At 40.5% G+C, this 22,197-nt stretch overlaps 2 protein-coding genes across 2 annotated transcripts; one reads left to right on the top strand and one right to left on the bottom strand.

Moving 5' to 3' along the window:
• Positions 1-684: 684 nt before the first annotated feature.
• slc25a15b (solute carrier family 25 member 15b) lies at positions 685-13,580 on the top strand (the record flags this gene model as incomplete). Its single annotated transcript, XM_084177969.1, has 7 exons — positions 685-739; positions 4,722-4,833; positions 6,666-6,812; positions 7,039-7,176; positions 9,947-10,122; positions 10,545-10,703; positions 11,049-13,580. 7 exons carry the CDS (start codon positions 685-687, stop codon positions 11,168-11,170), a joined length of 909 nt encoding a protein of 302 aa, XP_084034095.1. The 3' UTR covers positions 11,171-13,580.
• Positions 13,581-16,776: 3,196 nt separating this feature from the next.
• tm4sf21a (transmembrane 4 L six family member 21a) lies at positions 16,777-20,557 on the bottom strand. The gene is made up of 5 exons (XM_084178385.1): positions 20,154-20,557; positions 19,458-19,523; positions 17,954-18,087; positions 17,647-17,833; positions 16,777-17,363 (listed from the first exon to the last, which is right to left on the bottom strand). Exons 1-5 carry the CDS (start codon positions 20,328-20,330, stop codon positions 17,355-17,357), a joined length of 573 nt encoding a protein of 190 aa, XP_084034511.1. The 5' UTR covers positions 20,331-20,557; the 3' UTR covers positions 16,777-17,354.
• Positions 20,558-22,197: the final 1,640 nt, after the last annotated feature.

Raw genomic sequence — 22,197 nt, 5'->3', positions numbered from 1 at the left:
TAGCTTGCTTAGCCAGACAGTCGAGTCCTTTTCACCATTCTTGTTCAGATCGCAAAAATCGAAACACCAACATGATTGCCATAATGCACTGTACAACAGGAGTGGATATGTGGCTAATGGTGTCATACTCGGAACACGCGAGAGCTGTCTTCACAGTTTCTACCTTATCCATTTATATACACAATCTATGGTTTCCACACGGCGCGATGTGGTATGTCCTGAGCGTGACATAGTCGCCTCCTCCGGCACCTTGAATTTTCGCACCAATTTATGCTTCGAATGAATAGTGATCACAGACTAGCAAATTGATACTTGAATTGGAATTGTGAATGGACAGCTAGTCTACTCTAGAGACACCTCTGCTATTTAGGGTTTATTAACTGTATTAGAGTTACATGTGAACAATAGAGGAACAGTGATTTACTGCCTCTCTTGTCTTGGGAAAAACAACTACAAAGGTTAAATGGAGTGAAATGTTTGTCAATGTTTATAAAGGTACGATGTATACTGTGGCATATGCAGTTATAATTCTTCTACTGGTGAGTGATAACTGGCTGAACATGTAATAGTAGTTTTGACATTTTTTGTACTGTATGTTGTTGTTTCACAGATTGGCATTACAGTAGGAGCTGTACCATAATAAAGGAGGAACCCTTCTACAGGTAGTTCCAGATCTCCATCTCAATGGCCCCACACCCAGTGGTCCAGGCCATCATTGACCTCTCAGCTGGAGCTATAGGTAAAGTAACAGTTGCATAGCACAGTTTCGGGGGCCCCGCAAGGTCTGTGCAAGGCCCACAAGAGGGTCAAATTTGGCCCAAATTATTATTGTTATTATTATTATTTTGTTGTATACCCCCTCCCCCATGGGGCAGAGAGAAAAAGGTGCAGTTTCATAGCTGATCTCATGCTTTTTTTTTTTTTTTAGCTATGAGGCTGAGAGAAAATGTAGCTGTTTTAGAGCTCTGGGATTTTTATAAGACAGGACAATCAACATTTGAAATATATATTTTTATAGACCAAAGTATCAGCTATCACGCCATGTAAAGGAACAACCTTTTTATATATATATATATATATATATATATATATATACATATACATATACATATACTACCGTTCAAAAGTTCACTTAGACATTTCCTTGTTTTCCATGAAAACATGCATGAAATGAGTTTGAATAGGAAATATAGCAAAATGCATAGGAAATGTAGTCATTGACAAGGTTAGAAATAATGACTTTTTATTGGAAATAATAATTGTGTCCTTCAAACTTTGCTTTCGTCAAAGAATCCTCCATTTGCAGCATTACAGCCTTTCAGACCTTTGGCATTCTAGTTGTCAATTAGTTGAGGTATTCTGAAGAGATTTCACCCCATGCTTCCTGAAGCACCTCCCACAAGTTGGATTGGCTTGGTGGGCACTTCTTACGTACCATACGGTCAAGCTGCTCCCACAACAGCTCAATAGGGTTGAGATCCAGTGACTGTGCTGGCCACTCCATTATAGACAGAATACCAGCTGACTGCTTCTTCCCTAAATAGTTATTGCATAGTTTGGAGCTGTGCTTTGGGTCATTGTCCTGTTGTAGGAGGAAATTGGCTCCAATCAAGCGCCATCCACAGGGTATGGCATGGCGTTGCAAAATGGAGTGATAGCCTTCCTTCTTCAAGATCTCTTTTACCCTCTACAAATCTCCCACTTTACCACCACCAAAGCACCCCCAGACCATTACATTGCCTCCACCATGCTTGACAGATAGCATCAAGCACTCCTCCAGCATATTTTCATTTGGTCTGCGTCTCACAAATGTTGTTCTTTGTGATCCGAACACCTCAAACTTCAATTCGTCTGTCCATAACACTTTTTTCCAATCTTACTCTGTCCAGTGTCTGTGTTCTTTTGGCCATCTTAATCTTTTCTTTTTATTGGCCAGTCTGAGATATGGCTTTTTCTTTGAAACTCTGCCTAGAAGGTCAGCATCCCGGAGTCGCCTCTTCACTGTTGACGTTGAGACTGGTGTTTTGCGGGTACTATTTAATGAAGCTGCCAGTTGTGGACCTGTGAGGCATCTGTTTCTCAAACTAGACACTCTAATGTATTTGTCCTCTTGCTCAGTTGTGCACCGGGGCCTCCCACTCCTCTTTATATTCTGGTTAGAGCCAGTTTGCGCTGTTCTGTGAAGGGAGTAGTACACAGCGTTGTACGAGATCTTCAGTTTCTTGGCAATTTCTCGCATGGGATAGCCTTCATTTATCAGAACAAGAATAGACTGACGAGTTTCAGAAAAAAGTTATTTGTTTCTCGCCATTTTGAGCCTGTAATCGAACCCACAATTGCTGATGCTCCAGATATTCAACTAGTCTCAAGAAGGCCAGTTTTATTGCTTCTTTAATCAGCACAACAGTTTTCAGCTGTGCTAACATAATTGCAAAAGGGTTTTCTAATGATCAATTAGCCTTTTAAAATGATAAACTTGGATTAGCAAACAATGTGCAATAGGAACACAAGACTGATGGTTGCTGATAATGGGCCTCTGTACGCCTATGTAGATATTCCATAAAAAGTCAGCCATTTCCAGCTACAATAGCCATTAACAATATCTACACTGTATTTCTGATCAATTTGATGTTATTTTAATTGACAAAAAAATTGCTTATCTTTCGAAAACAAGGACATTTCTAATTGACCCCAAACTTTTGAACGTAGTGTATATTTCTCTCTTGCTTCTCCTTCATTTTGGAAGAAATTAATTTGTGAACTTGTTCAACTATTGTCTTTCTCGCTCTTTGAGTCAACTATTCACCACGTTTTATGCACTGCAGTGCTAGCTAGCAGTATCTTAAGCTTTCAATACTAGATTAATTCTCTGATCCTTTGATTGGGTGGACTACATGTCAGCTCTGATAGGTTGGAGGACATCCTCCGGAAGCTGTCATAATTACTGTGGTAGTCTATGGAAGGGGGTGAGAAATATGAGCCTCCTAGGTTTTGTATTGAAGTCAATGTACCCAGAGGAGGACGGAAGCTAGCTGTCCTCTGGCTACACCATGGTGCTACCCTACAGAGTGATGTTGAGGCTACTGTAGACCTTTGCAAAATAGTGTTTTTTAATCAATTATTTGGTGACGTGATAATATTTAGTAACTTTTTTAGTGTTTTACCATTTATTTTTATGAAAGTCACTGAGGAGGATGGTCCTCCCCTTCCTCCTCTGAGGAGCCGCCACTGTATTTGGGGGCCCCCAAAGCTTGTGGGCCCCCGCCTTGCGGGGGCTGCAGGGGTGTGTGCTACGCCAGTGTAAAGTAACAACATGATACTGTATCATCATATGAATATCCTGGTCCCAGGTCTGTTTGTGCTGTATGGCCAACTCCTATGCCGTCGCTAATAAAGAAGGATGTTGGGGTCCCTTTGAATCACACACTACAAAAAAGAAAGGGAAAACACTGTGCACAGCAGTACGTCTAGTTCGAGGTGCTGGTTTGGCAGGAACAACTAGTATTCAAACATTGTTTGATATTAAAAAACGAGTTTTCGCAGGAACAACTAGCCTAGTATTAAAAAACAAGAGACCAAACGCTAGAAAAGACAGGTGACCCGACCTTGACTTTAGTTCTATTTACATACATTTTTATTTTGCAGCGCAGCCGTAATAAACACAGAAATAAATTAAAGTCAAGGTTTGTCGCCTGTCTTTTTAAAGGGGAAATCTGCAGTTGCTATACATTTTTACCTAAAATTGATATGTACCCATTGATTCTTGAAGAATATAACTTATAAATGACTCATGAGCTTAGTTCAACTGTTGTACCCCATCAGAACCCCAGAAATAAACTTGTTTTACTCCGCTGTAAGTAAACAAAGTAACTGTAAACTAACGCTGTATATAGCCTCAAAACATGGTTACAAATATAATGTTGATAACATGGATGGTCAGTCCTTGCATCCATAGCCCTGTCTATGAATTTGATAGTGGTTTTTAAAAATTCTGCCTCATCCCTCAGCTTTGTCGGGGAGAATGCTTTGTTATTGTTTCCACTGCGGATTGCCCTTTAAGTGTTTGGTTTTTACACTTGTTTTTGAGTACTTATCGCACACTGTTGCGAACCCTTATTACGTACACTTATTGCACACCAGTGGTCTGGATGGCCAAGATGAAATGTCTCCAAACATTTGACTGTTTGTGTAACTACATCTGAGTAAATGTTCTTGAGAGCTTGACCTAACTATTGTAATTTAATAGCAGTAACTGAAGCAATGCCAAAAGGTGTCCATTGTTCAGAGTCCTCACCTGACCTAGCAGGACACTGACTGCTGACTATTGCCTTTCCCCCAGCCTGGCCCTTTGTGTTTCCAATGGCTGTGATCACTGTCTCACACAGACACACTATCACAAAGCTCACTCTACAGATCCTCATCTCTCAGTGTAAAATGTAGGGGAGGGTAGCGCTGAATCAGGACGAGTGGTGTATTTGTACTCGTAACATACACCACTGTAGAAGGAGGATTCCTTGTAACTTTGCATGTGTTATCATTCAAACTGATAAAGGATGACCCACACTTCTCTTTGTAGTCATAATGAGATTCAGGTTTTGTCTCACTGGCTTAATTAAGTAGCCTGGTCCCAGATCTGATTGTGCTGTCTTGTCAACTCCCATGGTCATGAATTGACATGGCTCCTTTTAACTGTCCCCACTCCACACCAATTCCCTACCCAGGAGGTACAGCGTGTGTGCTGAGCGGTCAGCCCCTGGACACAGCCAAGGTGAAGATGCAGACCTTCCCCTCCATGTACCGAGGCTTCATCCACTGCTTCTCCTCCACATACAAGTAAGTAAGTAAGTAAGTAAGTAGCCTTGTCTGAGCCAAAATGTCCCAAAGGGCAGGAGCCTATCTCCTGTTTCTCTAGCGTGAGGCAGCTTGATGTGCAAGTACACCCCCTGGACAGGACGCTAGTCTATCACAGGTCCACGTACAAGTAGATTCGGAAAGTATTCAGACCCCTTGACTTTTACTGCCTTATTCTAAAATGGATTAAATAGTTTTTTCCCCTCATCAATCTACACACAATACCCCATAATGACAAAGCAAAAACAGTTTTTTAGAAATTGCAAATAAAATACTGATATGACATTTACATAATTATTCAGACCCTTTACTCAGTACTTTGTTGAAGCAGCTTTGGCAGCAATTACAGCCTCAAGTCTTCTTGGGTATGACGCTACAAGCTTGGCACACCTGTATTTGAGGAGTTTCGCCCATTATTCTCTGCAGATCCTCTGAAGCTCTGTCAGGTTGGATGGGGAGCGTCGCTGCACAGCTATTTTCAGGTCTCTCCAGAGATGTTCGATTGGGTTTAAGTCCGGGCTCTGGCTGGGCCACTCAAGGACATTCACGGACTTGTCCCGAAGCCACTCCTGCATTGTCTTGGCTGTGGGTTGTTGTCCTTTTGGAAGGTGAACCTTCGCCCCAGTCAGATCCTGAGCGCTCTGGATCTGATCTCAAGGATCTCTCTGTACTTTGCTCCGTTCATCTTTCCCCCTATCCTGACTAGTCTCCCAGTCCCTGCCGCTGAAAAACATCCCCACAGCATGATGCTGCCACCACCATGCTTCAATGTAGGGATGGTGCCAGGTTTCTTCCAGACGTGACGCTTGGCATTCAGGCCAAAGAGTTCAATCTTGGTTTCATCAGATCAGAGAATCTTGTTTCTCATGGTCTGAGAGTCCTTTAGGTGCCTTTTGGCACATTCCAAGCAGGCTGTCATGTGCCATTCACTGAGGAGTGGCTTCCATCTGCCCACTACCGTAAAGGCCTGATTGGTGGAGTGCTGCAGAAATGGTTGTCTTTCTGGATGGTTCTCCCATCTCCACAGAGGAACTCTAGAGCTCTGTCAGAGTGACCATCGGGTTCTTGGTCACCTCCCTGACCAAGGACCTTCTCCCCCGATTGCTCAGTTTGGCCGGGCGGCCAGCTCTAAGAAGATCCTTGGTGGTTCTACACTTCTTCAATTTAAGAATGATGGAGGCCACTGTGTTATTGGGGATCTTCAATGCCGCAGAAATGTTTTGGTACCCGTCCCCAGATCTGTGCCTCGACACAATCCTGTCTCGGAGCTCTACGGACAATTCCTTCGACCTCATGGCTTGGTTTTTGCTCTGACATGAACTGTCAACTGTGGGACCTTATATAGACAGGTGTGTGCCTTTCCAAATCATGTCCAATCAATTGAATTTACCACAGGTGGACTCCAATCAAGTTGTAGAAACATCTCAAGGATGATCAATGGAAACAGGATGAACCTGAGCTCAATTTCGAGTCTCATAGCAAAGGGTCTGAATACTTATTTAAATAAGGTATTTCTGTTTTGTATTTTTAATACATTTGCAAACATTTCTGAAAACCTGTTTTAGCTTTGTCATTATGGGGTATTGTGTGTAGATTGATGAGACAAATAAATAATTGAATCAATTTTAGAATAAGGCAGTAATGTAACAACATTTGTAAAAAGTCAAGGGGTCTGAATACTTTCCGAATGCACTGTATATTGATGATGTAATGTATTATGACTAATATGGATGATATTAAGTATTTTCACTGCCTATGGTTGTTTATAGTGTTGTAAATTTTTCTAATATTATAAACTACTCTAAACGCTACAGACAGGTGGGTCTCCGAGGGCTCTACCAGGGTACCAGCCCAGCCCTGATGGCCAACATCGCTGAGAATTCTGTCCTCTTCATGAGCTACGGATTCTGTCAGGAGGTGGTCCGCACAATGGCAGGACTGGGAACTGAGGCGCCACTCAGGTAAGGAGAGATGCTGGGATGTCTGTCTGTACATCTTTTCTCTTTACACCAAGCTTTGTACCATTCTGTAGTCTAACTATTTTACATCAGGTGGAATACTTTTGAGAAAAGGATATTGTGCATCAGCCATGCATGTAGGCCTAATTAATGCTCACTCTCTTTCAGTAGTAGGCATACCATCTCATACTGTATGTTCTCTCTTTCTCTATCTGTCGTTGTCTTTCAGTGACATGCAAAAAGCGTGTGCTGGGTCGGTAGCATCCATCTTCTCCTCTCTGGTCCTCTGCCCCACTGAGCTGGTCAAGTGTCGTCTTCAAGCCATGTACGAGATGGAAGCGTCGGGCAAAATCGCAAAGGGCCAAAAGTGAGTGGTTTAAAGGCCCAGTGCAGTCAACATTTTTCCTGTGTTTTGTGTCATATTGTACAACAGCTGATGAAACTAACACTGTAAAAGTGTAAAAAAAAATGTGATCAGTGTTATTTCCTGATAGTTGCTGGTTGAAAATACAATCTACACAGGACCTTCTAATCAGCAGATTTTGCACGAGTGGAGCTTCGGCAGGTGGTAAATTAGTTACAGTGAGGGAAAAAAGTATTTGATCCCCTGCTGATTTTGTACGTTTGCCCACTGACAAAGAAATGATCAGTCTATAATTTTAATGGTAGGTTTATTTGAACAGTGAGAGACAGAATAACAACAACAAAATCCAGAAAAACGCATGTCAAAAATGTTATGAATTGATTTGCATTTTAATGAGGGAAATAAGTATTTGACCCCTCTGCAAAACATGACTTAGTACTTGGTGGCAAAACCCTTGTTGGCAATCACAGAGGTCAGACGTTTCTTGTAGTTGGCCACCAGGTTAGCACACATCTCAGGAGGATTTTGTCCCACTCCTCTTTGCAGATATTCTCCAAGTCATTAAGGTTTCGAGGCTGATGTTTGGCAACTCGAACCTTCAGCTCCCTCCACAGATTTTCTATGGGATTAAGATCTGGAGACTGGCTAGGCCACTCCAGGACCTTAATGTGCTTCTTCTTGAGCCACTCCTTTGTTGCCTTGGCCGTGTGTTTTGGGTCATTGTCATGCTGGAATACCCATCCACGACCCATTTTCAATGCCCTGGCTGAGGGAAGGAGGTTCTCACCCAAGATTTGACGGTACATGGCCCCGTCCATCGTCCCTTTGATGCGGTGAAGTTGTCCTGTCCCCTTAGCAGAAAAACACCTCCAAAGCATAATGTTTCCACCTCCATGTTTGACGGTGGGGATGGTATCTTGGGGTCATAGGCAGCATTCCTCCTCCTCCAAACACGGCGAGTTGAGTTGATGCCAAAGAGCTCGATTTTGGTCTCATCTGACCACAACACTTTCACCCAGTTCTCCTCTGAATCATTCAGATGTTCATTGGCAAACTTCAGACGGGCATGTATATGTGCTTTCTTGAGCAGGGGGACCTTGCGGGCGCTGCAGGATTTCAGTCCTTCACGGCGTAGTGTGTTACCAATTGTTTTCTTGGTGACTATGGTCCCAGCTGCCTTGAGATCATTGACAAGATCCTCCCGTGTAGTTCTGGGCTGATACCTCACCGTTCTCATGATCATTGCAACTCCACGAGGTGAGATCTTGCATGGAGCCCCAGGCCAAGGAATATTGACAGTTCTTTTGTGTTTCTTCCATTTGCGAATAATCGCACCAACTGTTGTCACCTTCTCACCAAGCTGCTTGGCGATGGTCTTGTAGCCTTTCCAGCCTTGTGTAGGTCTACAATCTTGTCCCTGACATCCTTGGAGAGCTCTTTGGTCTTGGCCATGGTGGAGAGTTTGGAATCTGATTGATTGCTTCTGTGGACAGGTGTCTTTTTTACAGGTAACAAGCTGAGATTAGGAGCACTCCCTTTAAGAGTGTGCTCCTAATCTCAGCTCGTTACCTGTATAAAAGACACCTGGGTGCCAGAAATCTTGCTGATTGAGAGGGGGTCAAATACTTATTTCCCTCATTAAAATGCAAATTAATTTATAACTACAAGAAACGTCTGACCTCTGTGATTGCCAACAAGGGTTTTGCCACCAAGTACTAAGTCATGTTTTGCAGAGGGGTCAAATACTTATTTCCCTCATTAAAATGCAAATCAATTTATAACATTTTTGACATGCGTTTTTCTGGATTTTTTTGTTGTTATTCTGTCTCTCACTGTTCAAATAAACCTACCATTTAAATTATAGACTGATCATTTCTTTGTCAGTGGGCAAACGTACAAAATCAGCAGGGGATCAAATACTTTTTTCCCTCACTGTAATAGACCAATAACAAAGAGTTCCAAACCTCTGCCAATGGGCGAGATCGTTTTGCATCACCTGGTGCCTCGGGAGGGCAGGGTTTGCACATTTTAGACCTTTACATTGGTCCTAAAGTGAAATCTCCACCCACTCTGGGCAGCGAGCCATGCAAAACGAACTCGCTCAATAACAGCTAGTTTTCAGTTTTCCCCTCCCGCTCAGACCACTCCTAGGCAGTCCTAGCAAAATTCTTGCTTGAGTTTTTTTTTTTTTTTTGGGACCATATTAATGGAAAAACTATTACACTAAGGTACTTAATTGTTAGCCAGAAATCATTTTATATTGATATAAAAACAGACCGCATTGGCCTTTTTAAGAAGGATATTTACTTAACTACTTAAATTTTTAACTGAAGTTTTGCTATTTTAAAGCCTTGTTTTTTTCACTGTTTTGTTTAGAGGTCTTCCTGGTTGTGTAAACTATTCTTACAAAATGGCCATGTTTTGATTCTCATATTACCTTTTATAAAAGAGAGCTTTTCTACCTCTGAACTTCATGAGTGGTCCGGTGTGGCTGAGTTGGTAAAAGCTTAGCCCTAATAATGCCAAGGTTGTTGGTTCAATTCCCACAGGGATCACACACATTTAAGCACTCACTCTTCTGTAAATCCCTTTGCATAAAAGCGACTACTAACTGGCATATACAAAGTGTATAAACTACCCATTTTCTCTCTGTCTCTGTCTCTCTGTCTCTCTCTCTGTCTCTGTCGCTCTCTCTCTCTCTCTCTCTCTCTCTGTCTCTGTCGCTCTCTCTCTCTCTCTCTCTCTCTCTCTCTCTCTCTCTCTCTGTCTCCAGCACAGTGTGGTCGGTGGTGAAGTCGGTGATGAAGCAAAATGGTCCTACAGGGTTTTTCACAGGCCTGACCACAACCATCGCCAGAGAGGTGCCTGGGTACTTCTGCTTCTTCGGGGCCTACGAGCTCTGCCGAACCACCTTTGCTGACCACATGAAGTGCAGCAAGGAAGACATAGGTACTGTAGTATTACTTAACTATTAAGGGGCGGCAAGTAGCCTAGAGGTTGGAGAGGCAGGCCAGAGTCCCGGACCTTCCGGAGGGGATGGGATAAAGGAGAATGCAGTGTTCTTATTCTTCATTACTACAGTTGTGTCTCAGACCACATGTTCACCTCTGTTATGGAGAGTGAGCTGTAAATACAGCCACTACTCAGTACGTTGTAGATTAGTAGCTTTTAAAGATTAATTGTGTAGCAATATGCTTGATTGGGATTCCTTTGGGGATTATGCCGGAATTGGCCAATGTAAAGCAATCGCCTTTTGCGCCAAACTCTCTTTCCAAAACATTCAACCTAATTTGTTTAGTTTGTTGGAAAACAAAAACACACTGTGCTTATGGCTGTGTTCCTGATGACTTGTGGTTATGTGTATGTTACAGGAGTGGCCCCTATTGTGTTCAGTGGGGGATTCGGGGGTGCGTGCCTGTGGCTGGTGGTCTACCCCTTTGATTGTGTCAAGTCTCGCATCCAGGTCATGTCAATGATGGGGCGCCAGGAAGGCTTCTTCAAGACCATGATGACTATCGTGAGGATGGAAGGTAAGCACTGTGTGGGATGTTTTATGGCTTTGAGCAACATTTTTTATTTTTAAACATGAATTGTAAAGACATTCCTATCTTTATGACATCCAAACATTTATAGATAATTGATGTAAATCCCACCCCAAAAAATTGATTGAGATGCAGATGCATTATTTGTTCTCGCTGCATGTGATGTGTTTGTGGGTGAGCAGTACCAGAGCAGTTGTAGAGCGATCGACAAAGCCAACATTCTGACTTTGAAAAATCCGCTCTGTGCTTCAAGCGAGATGCATCACTCCTCTTACATGCTTTGTTGAGGACAGTAGTAAATATGATCCTTTCTTGTATTTCCCTTTTGTTTAGGTGTAAGGGCACTCTATTCTGGTTTGACCCCGACCATGATCCGCACGTTCCCCGCCAACGGAGCCCTGTTCCTGGGGTATGAGGCCAGCCGTAAGTTCATGATGAAACAGTTTGACAGCTGACCTGGTCCTCCTCCGACAACGATGTCCCCCATCTCTTTTTTTGCCTTGTCATTTGTTCTGGTTAACCCTACTACGTTGTGTCGTTAACCTCTTACAACACTCCATTTCAACACTTCAAACTGGTTGAAATTATCTGATTTCAACGAGTTCTGGTTGTAAACGGGTTGAAATTACGTCATTTGCCCGCTGGGTTGGGCTTGGAACCCACACTCCTCAGAGTGAAGCATTGTGGCTAATAATATGTTTTTAGGTACTTGATTTAAATGTGAATATACACTGAGTGTACAAAACATTAGGAACCTATTTGCCCTCAGAACAGCCTCAATTCATCAGGGAATGGACTCTACAAGGTGTCAAAAGCGTTCCACGGGGATGCTGGCCCATGTTGACTCCAATGCTTCCCACAGTTGTGTCGAGTTGGCTGGATGTCCTTTGGGTGGTGGACCATTCTTGATACACACAGGAAACTGTTGAGCGTGGAAAAACCCAGCAGCGTTGCAGTCCTTGACACAAACCGGTACGCCTGGCACCTGCTACAGTACCATACCCCGTTCAAAGGCACTTCAATATTCTGTCTTGCCCATTCACCCTCTGAATGGCACACATACACAATCCATGTCTCTATTGTCTCAAGGCTTAAAAACCCTTCTTTAACCTGTCTCCTCCCCTTCATCTACACTGATTTTAAAGTAGATTTAATCGGTGACATCAATAAGGGATCATAGCTTTCACCTGGATTCACCTGGTCAGTCTGTCATGGACCAAATGTTTTGTACACTCGGTGTAAGGTTGATATAATGGGTGCTTTCCCAAAATGCTTCCTCAGTGAGACCTGACTTGAAACGGGATCAAGGTATGGAAGTGGAAAATTAGTGTTTTAAATATAATTTTATAGTATTCATAAAATACATGTTATTTTATAAAGCCCTTTTTACATTAGCAGTTGTCTTTTGTACATCAGCAGTTGTCTTTTGTACATCAGAACAGAATCTCAGAATAGTCGTAATCTATATCTTAATCTGTGAGAAGGGTATACTGCAAAGCAGAATCAAGGAGTTAGACAGCGAACTTGGTTATATATTCTGAAAAAAACGTTTTATATTTTAAAAAGGTAAGCTTGAAGTGGGCATGGTAATATTGACTCCTCAAACAAAAACGCATATCTAAGTTTAGCTTTCTTAATGAACCAGAAAATGATCAGTTATTCCTGGCTGTTCTGTTGTGGTCTTGTGTCTGTCTACCGCAGCAGAGTTATGCATATACACAGCCAACCATTATTTCCCTCATATATTCACAACACTCCACTGGAGTGGACTTGACCTGAGGGGTATACTAAAGCAGGCTCAATGGGTTAGCCAGCTAGCTTTGATAAACAACCAGAAATAACTATTGATTTTCTGATTCATTAAGAAAGATAGATATGTGTTTTTGGTTGTTGAGTCAATTAGACCATTCCCATTTCAAGCTATCCTTCAAAAAAAAAAAATACAAAGTTATTTCAGAATATTTAGGCAAGTTAGCTGGGTAACTCATTGATTCTTCTTTGTAGTACACCCCTCTGGCTTACTTGTCATATTGCTGGTACACAATTGAGAAAAACACTCTGTAATAGTACTGTATTTTCCAGCCATTCCAAGAAAACAACACTCGGTATTCAAACACATGTTTAATACTGCTGCCAGATTGTCTAGGATTGCCTTTATGCCAAGTTCCCTGAACTATAACTCCATTAATTTAGATGTTCAGTGCTTTTCCGGCTTTTTTTTTTGTAATTAATATTGGTAACACTTAACATTCAGTTGCTCTTATACCTGTGTAATAATGCTGTAATTATTATAGTAACAACATTGTACTAACATGTTGTACTTCAGGAACTGCGTTATAATTGATTTGAGCAGTTTTGTAATTAATAGGGGAGGAATTGGGGGTGAAGTGTTACCTTATTATTGTTTGTCTATTAACCACTATTCTTCACCTTTTTTGTCATGTACTGTAACGTTATATTGTGATGTGCAAGACCATGAAATTCTCAGCTTCAAGGAACACAGGCTAAGTATCATATCCAAGCTGCCATTTGCACAATGTGTAATGCTCAGCAGGAGGTATCATTCCGTTGTCAAATATTCCTTAAAAACAAGCCTTTAACTTAAGACATTTTACATATGTGATATTTATTTCAAATAAAGATGCATATTCTTTTAATCATGTTCAGGGAATTATCAGGACCGAGTAGCCTATTACACTATCCTACTGTTTAGAGTACAATAATACTATATAGAGTACAATAATACTGTATAGAGTACTATAATACTGTATAGAGTAAAGAATACTATTAACTGTATATGTTGGGAAAAATTGTTTTTGTATTGTAATTACATGACTTGCATTAAAAGTGTCACTGGAGGACAAAGATGTGGGACATCTCTTGTGTTGTGTTCAGCACTTCACACCCCTTGACTTTTTCCACATTTTGTTATGATACAGCCTGAATTTAAAATGGATTAAATTTAGATTTTTTTTTGTCACTGGCCTGTGCTCAATACTCCATAATGTCAAAGTGGAATTATGTTTTTCAATTTTTTTGAGTCATTAAGTATTCAACCCCTTTTGTTATGGCAAGCCTAAATAAGTTCAGGAGTAAACATTTTCTTAACAAGTCACATAAGTTGAATGGACTCACTCAGTGTGCAATAACAGTGTTTAACATGATTTTTGAATGACTACCTCATCTCTGTACCCCACACATACAATTATTTGTAAGTTCCCTCAGTCGAGCAGTGAATTTCAAACACAGATTCAACCACAAAGACCAGGGAGGTTTTCCAATGCCTCGCAAAGAAGGGCATCTATTGGTAGATAAAAAAATAAAAAAATCAGACATTAAATATCCATTTAAGCATGGTGATGTTATTAATTACGCTTAGGAAGGATGCCTGTATCTTTATAGTGACTGGGTGTATTGCTACACCATTCAAACTCAGTTGCCAGAGAGGAAGGAAACTGCTCAGGGATTTCACCATAAGGCTAATGCTTTAGGACACTTTCACATGTACCCGGATCCTGTAGCGTTTGGTGCCCTGATCTGTGCTATAAAGCATGTGAGAAACGCAAATGAACCCTGGCTGAAACGAATCCTGAACCTGCGTCAGTAGTGGGTCCAAGATCCGGGACCAGAGTACCAGGTATTGTGACGCAGCAGTGTGAGTCGTGTGGACCTTTTTGGCCGTTGCAAACAAGCTAACTCGTTGATGTCATGTAAAGTACGCGTCTTGCTAATCGCACCCTAAAAAGGTTGTTTTCAGGTTTTGTGGAAGCATAACGTATTCTGTAGAATTCTCACAAATGCTCCAGGAAACCAAACCAGGGTGCCGAATTTCATATGTGAAAACGCCCTAAAACAGTTAGAGTTGAATGGCTGTAATAGGACAATACTAACCTAACTAACAGAGTGAAAAGAAGGAAGTCTGTACAGAATAAAAAATATTCCAAAACATGCACCTTGTTTGCGATAAGGCCCTAAAGTAAAACTGCAAAAATATGACAAAGGATTGTCCTGAATACAAAGCGTTATGTTTGGAAGTTTATATACACTTAGGTTGGAGTCATTAAAACTCGGTTTTCAACCACTCCACAAATTTCTTGTTAAACTATAGTTTTGGCAAGTCGGTTAGGACATCTACTGCATGACACGTAATTTTTCCAACAATTGTTTACAGACAGATTATTTCACTTATAATTCACTGTATCACAATTCCAGTGGGTCAGAAGTTTACATACACTAAGTTGACTGTGCCTTTAAACAGCTTGGAAAATTCCAGAAAATGATGTCATAGCTTTAGAAGCTTCTGATAGGCTAATTGACATCATTTGAGTCAATTGGAGGTGTACCTGTGGATGTATTTCAAGGCCTACCTTCAAACTCAGTGCCTCTTTGCTTGACATCATGGGAAAATCAAAAGAAATCAGCCAAGACCTCAGAAAAAAATTGTAGACCTCCACAAGTCTGGTTCATCCTTGGGAGCAATTTCCAAATGCCTGAAGGTACCACGTTCATCTGTACAAACAATAGTACGCAAGTATAAACACCATGGGACCACACAGCCGTCATACCGCTCAGGAAGGAGACGCGTTCTGTCTCCTAGAGATGAACATACTTTGGTGCGAAAAGTGCAAATCAATCCCAGAACAGCAAAGGACCTTGTGAAGATGCTGGAGGAAACAGGTACAAAAGTATCTATATCCACAGTAAAGCAAGTCCTATATCGACATAACTTGAAAGGCCGCTCAGCAAGGAAGAAGCCACTGCTCCAAAACCGCCATAAAAAAGACAGACTACGGTTTGCAGTTGCACATGGGGACAAAAATTGTACTTTTTTGGAGAAATGTCCTCTGGTCTGATGAAACAAAACTAAAACTGTTTGGCCATAATTACCATCGTTATGTTTGGAGGAAAAAGGGGAAGGCTTGCAAGCCGAAGAACACCATACCAACCGTGAAGCACGGGGGTGGCAGCATCATGCTGTGGGGGTGCTTTGCTGCAGGAGGGACTGGTGCACTTCACAAAATAGATGGCATCATGAGGAAGGAGAATTATGTGGATATATTGAAGCAACATCTCAAGACATCAGTCAGGAAGTTAAAGCTTGGTCCTAAATGGGTCTTCCAAATGGACAATGACCCCAAGCATACTTCCAAAGATGTGGCAAAATGGCTCAAGGACAACAAAGTCAAAGTATTGGAGTGGCCATCACAAAGCCCTGATCTCAATCCTATAGGACATTTGTGGGCAGAACTGAAAAAGTGTGTGCGAGCAAGGAGGCCTACAAACCTGACTCAGTTAAACCAGCTCTGTCAGGAGGAATGGGCCAAAATTCACCCATCTTATTGTGGGAAGCTTGTGGAAGGCTACCCGACACGTTTGACCCAAGTTAAACAATTTTAAAGGCAATGCTACCAAATACTAATTGAGTGTATGTAAACTTCTGACCCACTGGGAATGTGATGAAAGAAATAAAAGCTGAAATAAATAATTCTCTCTACTATTATTCTGATATTTCACATTCTTAAAATAAAGTGGTGATCCTAACTGACCTAAGGCAGGGACTTTTTACTAGGATTAAATGTCAGGAATTGTGAAAAACTGAGTTTAAATGTATTTGGCTAAGGTGTATGTAAACTTCCGACTTCAACTGTAGCTGTATCGCTGGCAAAGGTGATTCTAACATGTATTGACTCAGTGGGTTGAATACTTATCTAATCAACATATATTAGTGTTTTATTTTTCATAAATGTTTTACAAATTTTAGAATTTTTATTCCACTTTGCCATTATAGAGTATTTTGGGTAGATTTTTTTACTAAAAATGATAATTAAATCAATTTGAATCCCACTTTGTAACACAAAATGTGGACAAAGGGGTGTGAATACTTTCTGAAGGCACTATATAATGCATTAATTAATGTCTCTTGTAATGGAGAATAGACTATCATTAACCATTACTTAGTAATGGACTCAATTAGTAGAAATCATAAATGTATCTCACTTATTTTCAACACATAGTGTCTATGTATCAATACAATGGAAAAGAGATCACAAATAGCCTTAAAGAATAACAAATATTTCATTTTATTTCAGAAAATGTATACAATGCGTGTATACAATGAACACAAATAATTGATTTTGTATATTATATGCGGCACAACTGAATAGCAATTGCATGTCACTGAAGAGTTTACTGAAAAATTCTGAAATGACACCAATCCATTTTTCGGACAAAGCGTTAATTTCTGTTTAAAACACATTTAAACACATTCTACATTTGCATCTAACTATACCCACAAATGATATGCGGTTGTCTTACCTACCTATAATAATAATAATAAAAAATATAATAATATGCCATTTAGCAGACGCTTTTATCCAAAGCGACTTACAGTCATGTGTGCATACATTTAATACATTTAACAGTTAATTGAATTCACTAACTGTAAGTCACTCTGAATAAGAGCGTCTGCTAAATGACTAAAATGAACATTTAGAAGGTATATCACATTGCAAACATTCAAATAAGTGAGAATGGTGTGCATCGCATTGCAAACATATTGAAGCCAATTTCTTTCTTGGTCCACTTAGAGGCACCAGTCAATCATCATGGATTGAGTGTAGAATAGGAGTCTTCCTTCCATTAAACAACCTGGTTGGGACAAGATTAACAGGGAGAACAATTTAATAAGGAAACTTTCCCCACAGTGAAGGACTATTTAGAAGATGAATCAGCTCTCGAGAAGACAATACTATAGGAGTTAATGGGTCTCCTTTTCAAACCAAGCCATTAACCTTTCAGCAGCGTAGGCTATAGCTGATACATTTTAAGGATTTACAACACAACAATTAAATTACATTAAAAAAAATGTATTTAATTGAAGAAATATTTCTATTAAATTCAATGACAACGGTCTCACAAACAGTCTCCATACCCCTTTGTTGGTGCAGGTTCCACAGAGGCATCCGAAGAGCCCGTTGATCATCTGGCTGCAACAGAGCACCAGCTGCAGAGAGCTGGTCACCAGCAGGATGGCGAACAGCCCAATGTTAAACTCCACCACGTTGTTAGGCGCTGTGCACAAGCCCCACAGATCACGGTTGTTCAGGTAACTGTTCTCTCTGATGGGGAAAGAGGGAGCGGGTTGTAATTCATTACAAGCATAGTGGTGGTGGTGTGTGCGTGTGTGTGTGCATGTGTACGTGCATGAGTGTGTGTTTGTGATCTGTGAAGTCTCTAACCTGTCTTTGAAGGGAGTCATCCAGACCAGCACAACTCTACAGTAGGGCCCGTTAATTAGGCCAAGCATTGCCACTATAAAACTGTAGAGGGCGCCAGCAACCCCGACCGCAGCAAAGGCAATGGAGAGGAACATCTGTGGGAACAAGATTAGTTTAGTTTGGTTTTAATTTACTGGTCTTTCAGCATTATTACAGGTTCTTTAAAAAAAGTTAGCATTAAAAAACACTGAATTACAATAACAAATAATGAATATGAAATAAATAAGACAATTTCAAAGTGCTGAAAATGATGATGACTATCTCATTTAGTATTCCCTACATTCTTTGCATCCTATCTCCTTGTCCTTCTCAACTGTATTGGAGCAGAAGGCTCAAGAAACCAATGCTTTTCGAAAAAGAGGAGGAGAGAGAAAGCAAGCAATCAAGGAAAGATTAACTGAGAAAGAGACCAAAAGGTCAATTAAGTCACATAAAATGCAAATATCTTGTCATAACAACATTGAGTATCTACATCTATAACATGATTCCCCTTTGTCTGACCACTTCGAGACAATTTATTCACCAGCTTCCCCTCTGAGAATTGCAATGCAATACAGAACCTGCTGTTTTTATTATCCTGTTTTTCCATTGTCTTTACAATCAATTTTGGGTTGGTCAAAGTCATTATTATCATTATAATCAGCCCTGGTGAGAGGTGAGCATGTCTTGTTGGTATGATCTTTGTGCCTCTGTAACTTTCTCACTCATCTATATTTACGATTCATTCATGATTATCCGTAACCATGGTAGCATCCACCTTAATGTAGACGTGTTCAGAAACATTCTACTCTTATTTGCAATAAAAGTAACTCAAAAATTACACAATGCATTATTTACCATTCATTTTTGTTGGTCACAACACAATCCGAAACACAACCCAAACAAACTGCAAATGCATCCAACAAGTTTGTAGAGTCACAAGCTTGGCGAAGTCATTGCGTGCTAGGAATATGGGACCAAATACTAAACTTTTGACTAAATGTAATACACTATACGTGAATTTGTTCAAATAGGGGGACTAGATACATAAAGTGCTTTCGTTTCTAAATGGTAAAACAGATACATATGAAAATACCCTCAAATAAAAGTTGACATTCTGTACTGTTGCTGCATATGAAACATTTGATCTCAAATCCAAAATGCTGGAGTATAGAGCTAAACTAATCATTTTAGCTTCACTGTCCAAATAAATACGTTGGGGAGTGTATACAATGTGTTGGCAAATGATTAACGCATGATTCCTTTCTTCCTTTCTTTCTCTCTTGCTCTGTCTCTGTATCTCTCTCTCTCTCCCTCTCTCTCTCTCTCTCTCTCTCTTTCTCTCTCTCTGATCCTTTTGTAATCTTTCAAAATTCATCTTTCAGTTCCCTGCTCTTCTTTTTAGAGCTTTCTAGTCTTTTAGAGTTATACAGTATTTATCCTTATAGACTTCTCCAGTGTTTTGTTGTCTGTAAAGAGGACTCACCCCGCAACGATTGGCACAGCAGCCCTGCTGTCCAGTAACATGGATGTAAAATGCTGGTACCAACACCTGGAAAGGGAATGGGCAAGGGAATCAGTACCATGCATGTAACCTGAAGGACTTTTATCCTGGTTAAATAAAGGCTAAATAAATAAAAATCTACATTTGACTAACAACAATTTGCATTTGAAAAAGGCAATACTAGTGGTTGAACGTTTGAATGTTTTTCTTTTTGTGTGTGAATTATTTTGTTGATCTTCTTGTTCTTGAATGAGGCAGTAGTAGGAAGATCCAGCAAATGTGCCGTTTGATAAGGGCTGTGGTGAGCTTCTTGGCAAATAAAGCAGCATGATTCACCAGATTACTCACATATCACACTGTAGTTTGTCCCTAACCATGTAAAGATCTGAAAACTAGTAAAAAACACTAAAACATGCAAACCATATTTGAATCACTGGCCCCCTTAGATAACAAAACTGTGTCAACTCTTGGGTGACTCCCTATTACACATATAGTTGTGAATCATGTGGAACCTAACAAGGGCTTCATCAATACACAAAACAAAATTTAGATGCAATTTCTCTGACATTGTTTCTCATATGAATGTTTTTTGGGGATTTCCCAATGGCTTGCACTTAAAAAAATATCAAATAATAATTAAATTAAAGACCATTCGTTATTTAAGAAGAAAGAACTTACCATTAGTCCCCCTCCAACCAGTCCTCCCATGTACTTCACCTCTTCTGTGATGTATCCATCTTTGGCGTAACTGGTTTCCCAATCCGGGAAGAACAGTATGATGTTACAGATGATGGAGATGACTGCTAGAGGGTACAGCGTCACCCCAATACACCGGGAGCATTTACCTGTACACATCCTATCTGTCACTTACTGTTCGGCTGGTCTAAGAACTGTGCAGCCAACAGGTTTGAGACCCTTGGATGATGAGAGCCTTGAACGTTCCAAAAGAAAAACTGGGTTATTTCAGTTAGGTATAAAGTTGTAAAACAAAGTCTTATAATTCCACAAAGGGTTTTTTCTGATGTTGATACGCGGGGGGAATAGTTTAAATACTAGGTGGGAGGAGTGGTTTTGTGTGTGAGTAATAGTGTACTGTGAGTCATAGGAAAGCAAAGCCTATATTTGAACGCCTATTCTTCACCCAAGGCAGCTAGGGGACTCTGAACGGCGCCATTGATGTCAAATCGATTATGGAGTAATGATTAACACTAGACGTTGGCATGGTTTCCTTTGGTGATAAACACCTAACCATAGTCAGAAAGGATACCCGAGAAATAACCTAGTAAACCTACAGACTACAGTTGTTTGTCTGTTTAGTATGCCCCCATTGTCACAATATTCTCTAATAAATAAGAGAGGGTCATTGTTTTTGTTTTGTTCTGCTTCTTTCAAATCCTCCAAGCTACACTGAAGGTGTTCCGCCAGTGTGTGTTTGCATTGTCTATCTGAGTTTCTGTGCAGGCCCCACTCCTTGTGAACTTTGGACCGGTAGTGCGTGATGCTATAGATGGGAGGGATACAATAAGTCAGCGATATCAGCAGTAAAACATGAATAAGCGACTGATGAAACATTAATAAGAGACTGTACACTAGCCAGGGTGAGCTAAGAGAATGGAATGTCATTCACAACTTAAAAACATTAGCCGTTTTGAATAGAGTAACTGTAACTTCCAAATGTAGATATTACTTGGAACAGTTGTGTGCACCACTAATCAAATATTTCTCAGTCACATACTCCATGATTTAGTCTGTCATTATAGGATGATGAGCAATGAGCATCCTTTTGATTACAAAAAAAGGAACTGACGAAAACCAAGAGGCCGACATGTAAACTTGAATAAAAATAAGTGATACTAGCAAAAGCAGTGTGCAGGTTTCTCTTTTCTTTGAAGATTACCATGAGTTAAAACCTGTGAGAAGTAAGGGGGATCTTTGCTATTAGCGCAGGTGACAAATCTAGGGAGAGAGAAAGTTTTTGTAATGTTACCTGCAATGTTCCCCAGATGTTTGAGTGTCCAGTTTTCTGTTAGTTAGGGGAACATTCTATGTATGTTAGCAAAAACCTCCTGAGAACCTGTTTAGACTGTTTTGGCATTAGAGTTAGGAGAAGATTCCCTAAATGTCAAACAGAACATACCCAGAATGTGGTTGCCATGTTCTCAAAATATCCAATATTAATGTTCTAGACACGTTTCATTGGAACGTTGCAAGAACATTCCTGTGTCCAGTTTTCTGAGGGTTAGGACAATATTCCATCAACGTCCCACCAAACATACAGTGCATTCGGAAAGTATTCAGACCCCTTGACCTTTCCCACATTTTTTAACTTTACTGCCTTATTGTAAAATTGATTAAATAAAAAAAAATCCTCATCAATCTACACACAATACCCTATAATAACAAAGCAAAAACAGGTTTTTAGAAATGTTTGCAAATGTATTAAAAATAAAAACAGAAATACCTTATTTACATAAGTATTCAGACCCTTTGCTATGAGACTCAAAATTGAGCAATCGGGGGAGAAAGGCCTTGGTCAAGGAGGTGACCAAGAACCAGGTGGTCACTCTGACAGAGCTCCAGAGTTCCTCTGTGGAGATGGGAGAACCTTCCAGAAGGACAACTGTCTCTGCAACACTCCACCAATCAGGCCTTAATGGTAGAGTGGCCAGACGGAAGCCACTCCTCAGTAAAAGGCACATAACAGCCCGCTTGGACTTTGCCA

Source organism: Coregonus lavaretus (assembly GCF_964263955.1).
Source record: "Coregonus lavaretus genome assembly, chromosome: 15".
Taxonomy (NCBI): Eukaryota; Metazoa; Chordata; class Actinopteri; order Salmoniformes; family Salmonidae; genus Coregonus; species Coregonus lavaretus.
Note: the sequence above shows the minus strand (reverse complement) of the source record. Positions and strands in the feature narration are given on the sequence as shown.